Source organism: Haliotis rufescens, unplaced genomic scaffold (assembly GCF_023055435.1).
Source record: "Haliotis rufescens isolate VD_foot unplaced genomic scaffold, xgHalRufe1.0.p SCAF_15, whole genome shotgun sequence".
Lineage (NCBI taxonomy): Eukaryota > Metazoa > Mollusca > Gastropoda > Lepetellida > Haliotidae > Haliotis > Haliotis rufescens.
Window position 1 is genome coordinate 6,701,957 of NW_025963835.1, and position 13,325 is coordinate 6,715,281.

The 13,325-nt window shown below is 40.2% G+C and overlaps 1 protein-coding gene across 1 annotated transcript; it reads left to right on the forward strand.

Moving 5' to 3' along the window:
• Positions 1–424: 424 nt before the first annotated feature.
• Positions 425–2,232, forward strand: LOC124122734 (neuronal acetylcholine receptor subunit alpha-7-like). Its single transcript, XM_046485855.2, has one exon. It carries the CDS (start codon positions 592–594, stop codon positions 1,753–1,755), a length of 1,164 nt encoding a protein of 387 aa, XP_046341811.1. The 5' UTR covers positions 425–591; the 3' UTR covers positions 1,756–2,232.
• The last annotated feature ends 11,093 nt before the right edge of the window (positions 2,233–13,325 follow it).

Consider the following 13,325-nt stretch of genomic DNA (forward strand, 5'->3'; position numbering starts at 1 on the left):
ACCTCAGTGGGTAGCGAACACACCTTGGTTACACAAACAACCAGTATATCGTCAGATACTACAAATACACCATCAGGATGGTGGATATCTGTTACAACCACGTTAATAATCTGCTACACGTTACGATGTTACAAAGATCAAACATACTTACCGTCTCGCACATTTTATTGGATTGTAAAATATGTTTCCAGTATCAGTGTATTTTTACCGGCATTATTGGATCTCACTAATAACTTGTGGCTCGTCAAAGGGCCAACTACACTGGAGTAATGACAGAACAAAGTTGAAATGAATGGGTCATCGATTGGTTCTGCACGGCCCTGGACATAACATATAGACACATCCCATACATATACTCGAGCTGGCTTTTAACGAGTGTCTGTGAATAACATAGTGCTCGTGTTTCGGAACAATGAACACGTTCACAATCGTTCGCAGTTGCCCTACTGCTCGCTATAGTAGGGTATTTGCTGACATCATTTGATGGCGCATACATTCCCGGTGTGTGTGTGTGTGTGTGTGTTAGTGACGAGTCTCACATCTCGGCAGTGATTTACTGCAGATTAGAGAGGCAACCATCTGTGGTGGAGGATGTGGTGGTTTTGTCTGACACTGACACTGAGTATCTGTAACGGAGCATCTATTCACGATGCGAGACATTTACAAAATTACCTGTTTTCAAACTACACACCCGAGCACAGACCGCGGAACAACCAGAGCGAAGCAGTCCAGGTGTCCGCCATTGTAAACCTGTTAGACATAACTGACTTTGACGACGTGAAACAACAGTTCACCTGTAATGTTATTTTCGATATAAACTGGAAGGATGAGTTTTTGGCCTGGGACCCGGACGACTTTGGTGGGATCAAATACTTTACTTTTAACAACGGCTATAAGGCATGGTTTCCAAGTATAACAGTGACCAACACCTTGGAAAAGCGAGACGTCTTCTCGGACGATACTCAGCGTATGACGGTTTTCAATAACGGGACCGTGTTATGGATACCGTCCGCCATCTTAAAGACGTCATGTCCACTCAATGTCCGCACCTTCCCCTTTGACGTACAGGAATGTTCCATATATCTTATGGCCGTCCATTACACGGTCGATGAAGTCGAATTCGTGACTGGAAGCGATAAGGTCTACAATGGTCGGTTTCAAAGAAGCGACACATGGGATTTACTTGACACCAGTTTATCATCAGTCAGGACAGGGAATGTGTACAAATGGCGTATCACACTCAGATTTCAGCGTCGAGCCTTGTTCTACGTCCTCAACGTCCTCATCCCCATCGTCATCCTGTCGATTCTCAACATGGCCGTCTTCCTTGTTCCTGTTGAATCTGGCGAAAAGCTATCCTTCGCAATAACTGTGCTTCTGTCACTAGTCGTCTTCATGACGTTTGTAAGCGAACTCGTTCCGAGGACGTCGACAGTGATGTCCATGTTGACGGTGTATCTGACGACAGTGACAACTTCTAGTGCCGTCAACGTCATGCTGACCATCGTTGTACTGACCCTTCACAACAAACCGAATAAAGAAGTGGTTCCAAGGTGTTTTCAGAAGCTTGTTTACATATCCCGTAAGGCATCTTGCAGGAAGACTTTCGTCTTTGGCGCCACGACCACAGAGAGGCCGATGGAGTGGAAGGACGTTGCTGTCGCGCTTGAGTATTTCTTTCTGAGAGTATTTCTTGTCGTTTTGATTGTATACACATCCGCGTTCTTTGTTGGACTTATTGCTTTTGGAGACTGACAGAAGACCGAGAAGGAATGAAATAGCAAGCGTGCAGGCTCGCCCGCCTGTTCGTCCGGGTTCCACAAATTTCATGTATTCGGTTTATCCAACTGTGCCTTCCGTTTCTCACTGAACATATGTTTGAATCTGGTGGTTACTGACCATGTCATCTGAAACAGCCGCCTGCTCCCTGACGTATTTCTTCCGGTTCGTTACAGCCTGACTGTTGCAGTTCTTATCGCCACTTACCTTGATTGACAGGTCATATGGACTTTGTTAAATGCTACTCTCCGTTGATTTGCTACTGACTTTGTGAGCATGACAAGTTATGTGAATAAGTTAAAGAATCAGGCGATTCATGTCACGCCACATTATGTACGTGAATGTTTATCAATCTCGTCATTTTTGTCTGTTTTGTTTTATATCGTTTTTTTTTTTATTAAACTACTGTAGATAACACATGTTTTCATTATCGAATTAAATTATAAGGATTCACTGTGTATATTTTTTAGTCCAGTAGTAGTTTAGTTTTAGTATGAATCGAAAAACCGATTTGCAAACTTTTGAAAGAATCGGCTGTGCGGATTACACGTTATACTTGACAACCTGTAACTATAACTGTAAATCACATTCTCCTACTATCAGATGGCTGAGTAGGACAAGAGTAGGGGCTGTTCCTCAGTTCAAGGTCAGCGCTGGCAAGGAACTGAGCTGTCACGTTGCCCATATTCGGCCAAAAGCTTTGGATACATCACCGTACGTCATACGAACAAGTTCTTCACGACTTCACAAACATGATGATGTAGTTAATTGAAAAGACTAGTTTTGAAACCAAGTTGACATTTGTGTAAACGGCAGTATTACAAAATGTTTAAAGGCAACCCTTTCAAATACTTTACCTATGGAAACTGATCAGTTGAATTGGTCTGTAGTTGGCGACACAGTATCATCGCTCTTCCAAAACAACGGTAAGACGTGAGAAAATGTCGAATGTTTTGTTTTGTCCAAAAGGAAAGCAAATGTTTCCTTAGAAAACAATATGTGAAATGCTGGACTTTCTCGTGTATATCATCTTTGTGAAATGTGGGGACAGGACATTTAGGGAAAGGTAGCATCCACATGGGCACTATTCATGCTCATCTGTTTCTTTATGCGTACGAGTCAGAATGTGTTCTCGGAATGGCAAAATTAAAACAAGGGAATTTGGCGGAAACACGCAACGTAACCTTCATATATATACTGAACCAAATTAAAAACTTCACAATCCTAAAAGTTTAACATTTTGACCAGTTATCATTGTGGGCCCTTATTGTGTATTTAAACATTAATGGTCACGTATTGTCTTCAGATAACACCCGTTTTTGTGCAGGTGAATCGATCAAAATCATGTGCACAGCACTATAGTGGCAAAAGTGTTATTTCACGTGCAACTGGTCACGTGGCCATAATACCGCACGTGTTTTCAGCCATACTTGTTAGCAGCCATTAAAAAAAAGAAAAACACATGAAAACAAAAGTTTTTACGGCCATTTGTCATGCCACGCCTTTCAAATGTGAAACGTGAACGTGTCATTGGCATGTTGCAGACGGGAACGTCCGTAGCTGAAGTCGCAAGGACGATTGGTTTTAGTCGACGGACTGTTTATGATTTACAGACGCGTCTACAGCAAACGGGTACCACCGCTGATTGCCCTCGGCCAGGTCGACCACGTGTGACGTCACATACAGAGGATCGTAAGTTTGTCTTACGTCACCTCCGTAACCGATTTTTGACGGCTACATCAACCAGAAATGAACTGTTTAGGGGTAGACTGAGTGCGCAAACTGTTCGAAACCGTCTGAGAACTGCTCACCTTCAAGCACGACGGCCATACTGCGGGCCGATTCTGACTCAATTACACAGACGTCAACGTCAATTGTGGGCACTGCGACACTTACGATGGACTCAGAGGAATTGGAATCAAGTCGTCTTCAGTGATGAATCCCGATTTAATCTTCGATTTGCTGATGGTAGGACGAGGGTGTGGAGGCGCCGTCATGAACGTTACGCCCAGTGTTGTGTTCAGGAAGTTGACAGATTTCGAGGCGGAAGTGTCTTGGTGTGGGGTGCTTTCTGTGGCAATGCACGTTCCTGGCTTCTTGTCATCCGTGGCAACCTGAACGCTGCTGTTTACCGCGACCAGGTACTGGCACCAGAACTTCTGCCTTTTATGGCAGCACATGGACCCGGTTTGATCTTCCAACACGACAATGCCAGACCCCACACAGCAATTTTGACAAGGACTTTCCTTCAGAATGCGTGAGTCAACGTCATGGACTGGCCGTCAAGGTCTCCCGACCTCAATCCCATCGAACACGTCTGGGATACTCTTGGCAGAAGTCCAAGCACTCTCCAGAACCAACCACAGAATTTGCAAGATCTTGGCACCCTTTTGCAGCAAAAACGGCGTCGTCTTCCCAATCATGTGTTCACGAGCATTACAAGGTCCATGCGGAGGCGTTGTGTGGCAGTTGACAACGCACATGGTGGCCATACACGCTACTGAACTTGTGTGCCATCAGATTCTCGTGCTTGGGACTTATGATTTAAACTGTTGATGTTATTACCGAATACCGTAGGTGCTTGGAACAAATTATGGTTACCACCGTTAATTAAAATCCTTCTTTGGACATTGATGATTAAAAATTACCTACTCTGATACATTTGTCCGTTGTATATCATATATGGGATAACTTTTCAAAATGTGAAGTTTTTAACTTGACTCAGTATACATGTATATCGATGATCTGATATCGTTACACGATGGCCAATTAGCCAGTTCTCTTCCACTGATATATCCACCCGATTTCATCTATAACTCAAACTAAGTCGTTTTGATTGTGTACACATTACGTTCTCCGTTAGACTTATTGCTGTCGGAGGTTGACAGATATTTGTGTCTCAAAAGTAAAAGAATATTCAGGAGACAACAACAGGCGTTCTGCGTGTTCGTTGGAGTCACACGTAACGTTAATAATGATTATTTGCATATTCTTACAATTATTTTTGTTGTTGTGTTCATAGTAATTCCTGCATTCTTATTGGCTTAATTGGTCAGGTGTTCTTGCATTTATTTCCCTACGATTGTACAACATTAAGGCACGCCCACCGAAGCGGACTACTTTGAGTGCGGAATGTCGGAGAATCCCATATTAGAGTCGAGGGATTTCCATGTTGCCTTTCATTTTGAAGTCATCTCGAGGTTATTGTCTTAAATATTATACTTCAATGTATCCAAAGTAAATTTAACTCATCTGTAGATAAAACTATTTATATTCATCTGTAACGGTTCATTTAAGTAGCGGGTCATATGAAGTATCTATGTGTTCTACAAGAGAACGTAATAATTTCTTGTTTGGTGATTTTTATTTACATATTTACAGATTTAATTTAATTAATCTTTGTATGAATCGGTCACTGAAAATCAATCATTGCACCGGTGTTCGCGAAATGAGTAAGCATGTATTGGTAGTAAACGCCTCTTTATTTATTTTATCGAAAAATAATTAAATTGTCTCTGACGCCCTGAAAAAAATAATTATGCTTCATATTGTTTAAAAATAAATTATCTGACACAAAAATAACATTGTTTCAAAACAGTATTTTGGCACATAGATTTAATTAAAAACACGTCTGGTTTTGCAGCTATAGCTGAAAAAAATATCTGATCTCAAAACAAAGTCCCAGCACACACACCTCCCCTACAGGGGAGGAGTTACCTTTGATGTCGAACTCAGTGACAGGGGTGTATTTACCTTTGATGTCGAACTCAGTGACAGGGGTGTATTTACCTTTGATGTTGAACTTAGTGACAGGGGAGTAGTTACCTTTGATGTCTAACTTAGTGACAGGGGAGTAGTTACCTTTAATGTCGAACTTAGTGACAGGGGAGTAGTTACCTTTAATGTCTAACTTAGTGACAGGGGAGTAGTTAACTTTAATGTCTAACTTAGTGACAGGGGAGTGGTTAACTTTAATGTCGAACTTAGTGACAGGGGAGAAGTTACCTTTAATGTCTAACTTAGTGACAGGGGAGTAGTTACCTTTAATGTCGAACTTAGTGACAGGGGAGTAGTTAACTTTAATGTCTAACTTAGTGACAGGGGAGAAGTTACCTTTAATGTCTAACTTAGTGACAGGGGAGAAGTTAACTTTAATGTCGAACTCAGTGACAGGGGAGTAGTTAACTTCAATGTCTAACTTAGTGACAGGGGAGTAGTTACATTCAATGTCGAACTCAGTGACTGGGGAGTAGTTACCTTCAATGTCGAACTCAGTGACAGGGGAGTAGTTACCTTTAATGTCGAACTCAGTGACAGGGGAGTAGTTACCTTTAATGTCGAACTCAGTGACAGGGGAGTAGTTACCCACCCGACCATATTTATAAAGCTAAAGCACTTGGTTCCAAACTTAAGTGAGACATATCTAAATTACAGTGAAATGCTGGTAAAAATGATTGGCCTGGGTAGAAAACTATTAACAACCGGCCGGCAAAATACTTAATGTTATTTCCTACGACTAAAAGATACCCTCCGGTGTGATTATAGTAGATTGAAATATGTTAAACTACATCCCAGTGGTTCAGGCTTAAGTTTATATTTGGACCTACATGTATTTGTTATCAGTCAACGAATGTTAAGCCTGGTAAGCCAAACGTTGAAAAATGATTAGACCAGTGCCCCCATGGTGTACTTCCTATAGCAGTTATAGCATCTATCTATCCTTTAATGTCTCATATGTTTCACTGTTTAGAGAAACTAATATCCATTTAACATTAACTTGACAATAACAAGAATAATCATCGTATGTTTGATTTCACTACAGAAGTTTAGAATTTACCGTTAAACGAACTTTATCACCTCACACATGCCTGCTTCGTGCCTCAAAACATGTAGTTTAGCAAAACCACTCCATTCAGTATTATTGTAATGACCACTGACACGAACGAACTTCTCTTCTGTTATCTACAGTGCATCAAACCAAAACTTGAGACTCGTCACACAGCCAGCAGTAAGAGCATTCGAAGTGATCCGTAACACTACGCTCAAGTCAAAAGGGGACACACATGTATATTAACTGTGACGGGTCGCACGCAAGGTGTGTCAACGTGTTTATTGTTCCGGAACGAGACCTCCGTATTGGCCGCTGAAAAGCTTACTTAATGTCCTACAGTATTACATGAGAAACGATCATTTGCAGCGGGCAGCGGATACACTCCATATCCCACCTATTCATACCTTGTAATATAGGCCATTTGTTATTTACGAAAGCCGAATGTGCCACTCTGGTAATATAAATATAGAAATTCTATACTCGTTATTTCAATTATTTGTTTATTTTCTCGTGATTTCGAGATGTTTTTATATTTGTTTTGTTTGTTTATTGTTTACTCCCCCTGTGTAATATTCCAGCCATATGACGGCGCCCCGTAAATAATCGAATATGGAACACACAATCACGTGATTAATATTATGAGTAGCGAGCGAGTCAACGCGCCTGACCCCCAGTCCAATCAGTCGCCTCCTACGACCAGTATAGATTGCTGGGGACCTATTCTATACCGGACTCCCTTAGGGATGAGTTGGTTTTAGGTTTTACAGGACAATGGTAAGGTGGTTTTTGACTCGGGGCTTATTTTGTACCTAACGTTTATCGTAATTAAATCACAACCGAGACAAACAATATTTCAGAAAAAAAACATAGCAGCAATCCTGAATCAGTTTGTTGTGGCCACCCGTGGATGATTCATTGAAGGCTTGTTTCGTGTTTGAACACACAAGATTATGTTTCTTCAACACACTGCAACAGGACGGAGCTGCCGTTACACATGTTTTACATAAACTACTTTGTGTGTGTTTGTATTGCAATCCTTCAGCCACTGTAGCTGTACACCTGTCTGCACAATGATGCTGACAAAACAACATCTCACCAACATATATGCTATAATAACAGGCAGATAAAGCTATTCAGTAATAAAGGCCAGCGACCGACAATATAATCAAACTTTAAAGATATTATCCTGCATACACGGGTATCTATATTAAATCAGTGTTTCTCATTACAATAACTAAAGCTTGGTATAGTCCAGTATTATGTAGTATCTCACGCTGCTGAACACCAGGCTAGAACGATGATTCATCCCGCTAAAACATCACTGAATGGGCTATTATCCTGTCTACCAAACACCATGAAGCCACAAGTACACCCACGCCAATAAAACACCCACCGTCGTTACATGCATTTCAGGGTGACAGCCCTGATTGTCAGTTAATTCAAACATGAACGCTTATGATTAATAGCACAAAATTAAACATTTTACGAGTGAGGAAGAGAATTTATGGATGTCAACTTCTTTATTTATGAGGAAAACAACGTTTAGGTCTATCTACTTGTAAATAAATGATATGAAGCAGAGAACACATATATGTACCTGTAAGAACAACGTAATTAATAACATAACAAAGGTGGAAACGACTGGGGAAGCCAACAGTCAATTGGCGCAAATGCCATTCAAAGACTTGATTTTACGAGTGATTCAAACAATGTGTACATGACAGCATTGGCTGATGGTTGGTTTGTTGGTTGGTTGGTTGGTTGGTTGTTTAACGCCGCACTCAGCAATATTCCAGCTATATGACGGCGGTGTGTAATTAATCGAGTCTGAACCAGACAATCCAGTGATTGCTATCATGAGCATCGAGCATTTGCAATTGGGATCGACATTGACTGATGGTATTCCGCTCAGTGAGGCGAGGTTCAATAGGGTTTAGTGAGTGAGTATGGTTTTACGCCGCTTTTAGCAATATTCCAGCAATATCACGTCGCGTCCAAGATTATGCACTTATGTAGCGGTGTGTGTGTGTGTGTGTGTGTGTGTGTGTGTGTGTGTGTGTGTGTGTGTGTGAGTGTGTGTGTGTGTGTGTGTGTGTGTGTGTGTGTGTGTGTGTGTGTGTGTGTGTGTGTGTGTGTGTGTGCCCATTACACCAAGCTCAGTTGGTCCAATCTTTGGTTGACAATTGGAATAACAGCCACCAGACTATCTTCAATGCGCCGCTTCTGCCTTACCTCTATTAACGCAAATGTAGGCCACGTCCGCTACTGACACTGTCAAGTGCGTTGTTACATCACCCCTCCATAAGGGCGTGTCGCTCTGTCTCCTGTCACCAGGTAGGTTTTTTTCAATGAATGTATAATGATATAACATTGTTCAGACAAATAAGCAAATATTGTATTCTTATACTCAATAACATAATGTTCATACCACTTTATATGAAGCAGACTTATGTTAAACTGATATAAAGAAATATCACTAGAACTGCATCATCTGTTGATATAATTTCAAATGAGAGATTCTGTATAATTCAAAATGTTCAAGATGTAGAGACGAATGTCGACATACCATGGATATATATATGCATGTATTAAATAGCAGTTACGCGGAGCGCCTCGGTCTTTTCAATGTTTGTTCATAATAAATACGTACCAAGGGGTTTATTGCATTTGTTATCAATCCTATTTAATGTTTGTGTGAGCAGGGGCACCAGAAATGAGTGCCACTCATTGTACCCATGTTGGGGACTGACCCCGGGGCATTCGTCGTGGCGAGCGAACACAAGCCTACCCCACTCTTGTTTTATACCTAAAAAACTAACTGTATTAGACATGTCTTAATCTATGTCTCAGTATACATTTTCATGTTCCACGTTGTACAGTAACTGTATATACAACACTCATGTAATCATGGCAGCACGTTCAACTGACTTCCTTCGTTGTGACCAGACTGTAATGATTCTGTAGTTTTGGATAAAGCTAGGTCATGCTATTCAGTTTGCTGACAATAACTCAATGACCAGCTAATGCAAGGGTGCTGTCATTTGGTACACACGGAAGTGATGACGCACGAGGTAATGAAAGTTTAATGACTCTTCATGGCATTAGTACATCGTAACTAAAACGTCACTACAACGTTACTACAGCATTACTACGTTACTCCAGCGTTATTACATTACTACATCATTACTACAGCGTTACCACATTACTACATCATTACTGCATCTTTACTACAACATTACTACAGCATTACTGCTCAGTTACTACAACATTACTACAGCGTTATTACAGCATTACTACATCGTCAATACAACATTACTCCAGTATTACCCCAACATTACAATATTACTAAAATGTTACTACATTACTACAGTGTTACTACAGCGTTACTACAACATTACTACAGCGTTGGTACAACATCACTACAGCGTTACTACAGCATTACTACAGCAATACTACAGCGTTATTACAGCATTACTACATCGTTAATACAACATTACTCCAGTATTACCCCAACATTACAATATTACTAAAATGTTACTACAACATTACTACAGTGTTACTACAGCGTTACTACAACATTACTACAGCGTTGATACAACATTACTACAGCGTTACTACAACATTAACACACAGTGACAACAACATTACTACAGCGTTAATACAACATTACTTCAGTATAACCCCAACATTACAATATTACTGAGTCGTTACTACAACATTACTACATAGTTACTACAACATAATTACAGCTTTAATAAACATTACTTCAGCGTTACTACAACATTACTGCATCATTACTACAGCGTTACAACAACATTACTACAGTTACTACAGCATTATTACAGCGTTAATAAACAACTTCATTACTACAAGTTACTACAACACTACTACAGCGTTAATACAACATTACTACAGTATTACCCCATATTACAATATTACTAAAGCGTTACTACAACATTACTACAGCATTACTACAATATAACTACAACATTATTACAACATTACTACAGCGTTACTACAACATTACTATAGAGTTACTACAACATTCCTACAGAGTATCGGCAATTTCTCACAACCATGTGGGAAGGGTGGACGACGCCATCTTGGTCAGTATACCCCATACACAACATGGACAGACGACCTCGAGCTCCGGTATCGAGTTTTGTGCACAGTGCTAATCTTGTTAAGCATATCAGGAGTTGCTGCAACAGTGTATCAAACCAGTTGTGAGGCTGTTCTGTCACATGGCAAGGTATGCATTGGCCCCACATTGCACGGACTCCCTCGGCTAATTGTCAGATGCGTTGAGAAGGTAAACATTGACTTTGAACAATTTGCTAGTAGCATTTTTCTCACTTTGTGTGGCGATATAGAAGAAAACCCAGGCCCAAATGATAGCGTTAAAAATCTAGATACACAGAAGCTACAACGAGAACTTTTGTCAGAAATTAGAGCGATGAAGACTGATATATCTAGCATGTTGAAAGAAATTAAAGGACTACGGTCCGATACCAACAAAGTGAATGATTCACTTTGTGAGATTAAATCGGACTTAGAAGGTCTAAAATCATCATATGCTATTATGAGACTTGATATTGACGATGTGGCTGGAAGATTAGACAGACTTGAAGACAGGTCACGTGACGAAAGTGTTATTAGTGAATTGAAAGATGTGCAAGAGAGATTTGATTATGTTGAGAACGAACTGGATAAACAGGAACAACACAGCAGAAAGAACAATGTGATACTGTATGGCATGTCAGAGATGCCCCTTGAATCTACATCACAGTGCAAGGAAATGGTGTGCGAAGTATTAAATAATAATTCTAAATCAGGTGATCCACAAATCAATAATGATTCCATTGCAGCAGCGCACAGATTAGGATCTGTGAGTTCCGGATCAGCAAGCAAGTCTCCTCGGCCAATGATTGCTAAGTTCATTTATGTAGAGGACAAGGTTTGGGCCTTAGGTCTCAGAGAAAATCTTAGAAAGAATCTCATTGGAATTTCTAATGACCTTACCATGAAGCAGCGTAATGTGTTAAAGAAGCTCAGAGAGAACAATAAAGTGGGCTACTATAAATATGGAAGGCTGGTTGTCAAAGAAGGTGATAGTCAGTCTACCTCGAAATATGGATCTGCAAATGAGTCTACTAATGTTCATGGAGGTGGAGATACTAGTCGCACCAACGTCAACAGTGGTGATGAGAGTCGTAGACGTCTTAGATCTCACGCTCAGCATCCCCATGAGGAAGGATCCAGGAAATAGGGGTGTGGCCGAGCCCATGGTGACGTTTGTGACAAGTGTGCACAAAGATTAAACTTTCTTTTTTGGAAAGTCAGCGGATTGTTGACAAAGATAGTGGACAATAACTTCATTTCTTTTGTCGATACATTCGACATTATTGGACTCACAGAGACTTGGGTAAAAGACATTGAATTTGTGGATGTATTCACAGATTATATTGCTTATAATGTAAATGCTATCAAAACTGCCCAGTCTGGACGTTTATCAGGCGGAATTTCACTATGAATTTGAAAATCATTAAAATCTTTTATAAAGTATGTGCATATTGGTGAAAATGCGGTATTCATTGCATTTAATAAGTCCTTATTTGTTCATGAAAAAGATATCTTGTTGTGTTCAGTTTATATTAACCCAGATGGGTCGTCATGGTATGACAGTAAGAACTGTAGATGTGGTATCACTTTATTTCAAGAAGATTTATTTGATGTCCTGCAGAAAGTGGGCGATGTTGATATAATTCTTGGTGGCGATTTTAACGCTCGGACAGGCACAGATGTGGATTTGTAAATGATGATATAGCCGAACACGTAAATATAAATTTCTTTGATTTTATGTGTGATAGTCTCAATATTACTAGGCATTCATGTGACAAAAAAATCAACAAATATGGCCGAAAATTGTTGGATCTCTGTGCAACTTTGAATCTGAATATATTAAATGGAAGAGTGGGTCGTGATGCCGGTACAGGTGATTTTACCTATATCAGTTCCACAGTAACAAGTGTGATTGATTATATTATTGCTTCCAGCAACCTGTTTTCTTTGTGTGATAGCTTTAACATTGTCTCGAGAGGGGAATCCCCCTACTTACCGGTCTCATGTTCATTTCAATCACGTGTTCAGTCGGCAGCACATGCAGAGAGGCAAGAAGCACGTGCTGGTGCAAGTGCCAGTTATAAATATATGTGGGACACTGACAAGCTGTCTGATTTTAGGGACAACCAATCTCACCAGGTATTTTAAATATGTTAATGTCATGCTCTGACGTAGCTATGACTGATATTGATGCAGCTATAGACAAACTTACCACAGCTATATGCTCCGCAGCTGACTGTATGAAAAGGGATCTGTTCATAAAACCGAAGTCACAACCTTGGTATGATAAGGAATGTGTTTACTTCGGGATGGAAAGAGATAGACTTTTGAAAGTATTCAGACGACTCAGGGACAATATATCTCTTCAGAACTTTATTACAGCCCGTAATCTGTACACAACTGTTCTTAGGAACAAAAGGGACTTTATGCTGAGAAGATTATAGTTAAATTATTGTCACACATTAATAATGCTAAAGATTTTTGGAGAATATAGAGATTGTTCATCATCTAGTTATAATATATTACCTATATCTACAATTATGTGGTATGAGCATTTTAATGATTTGTTTAATAGTTCTGTTTATTCGACAGG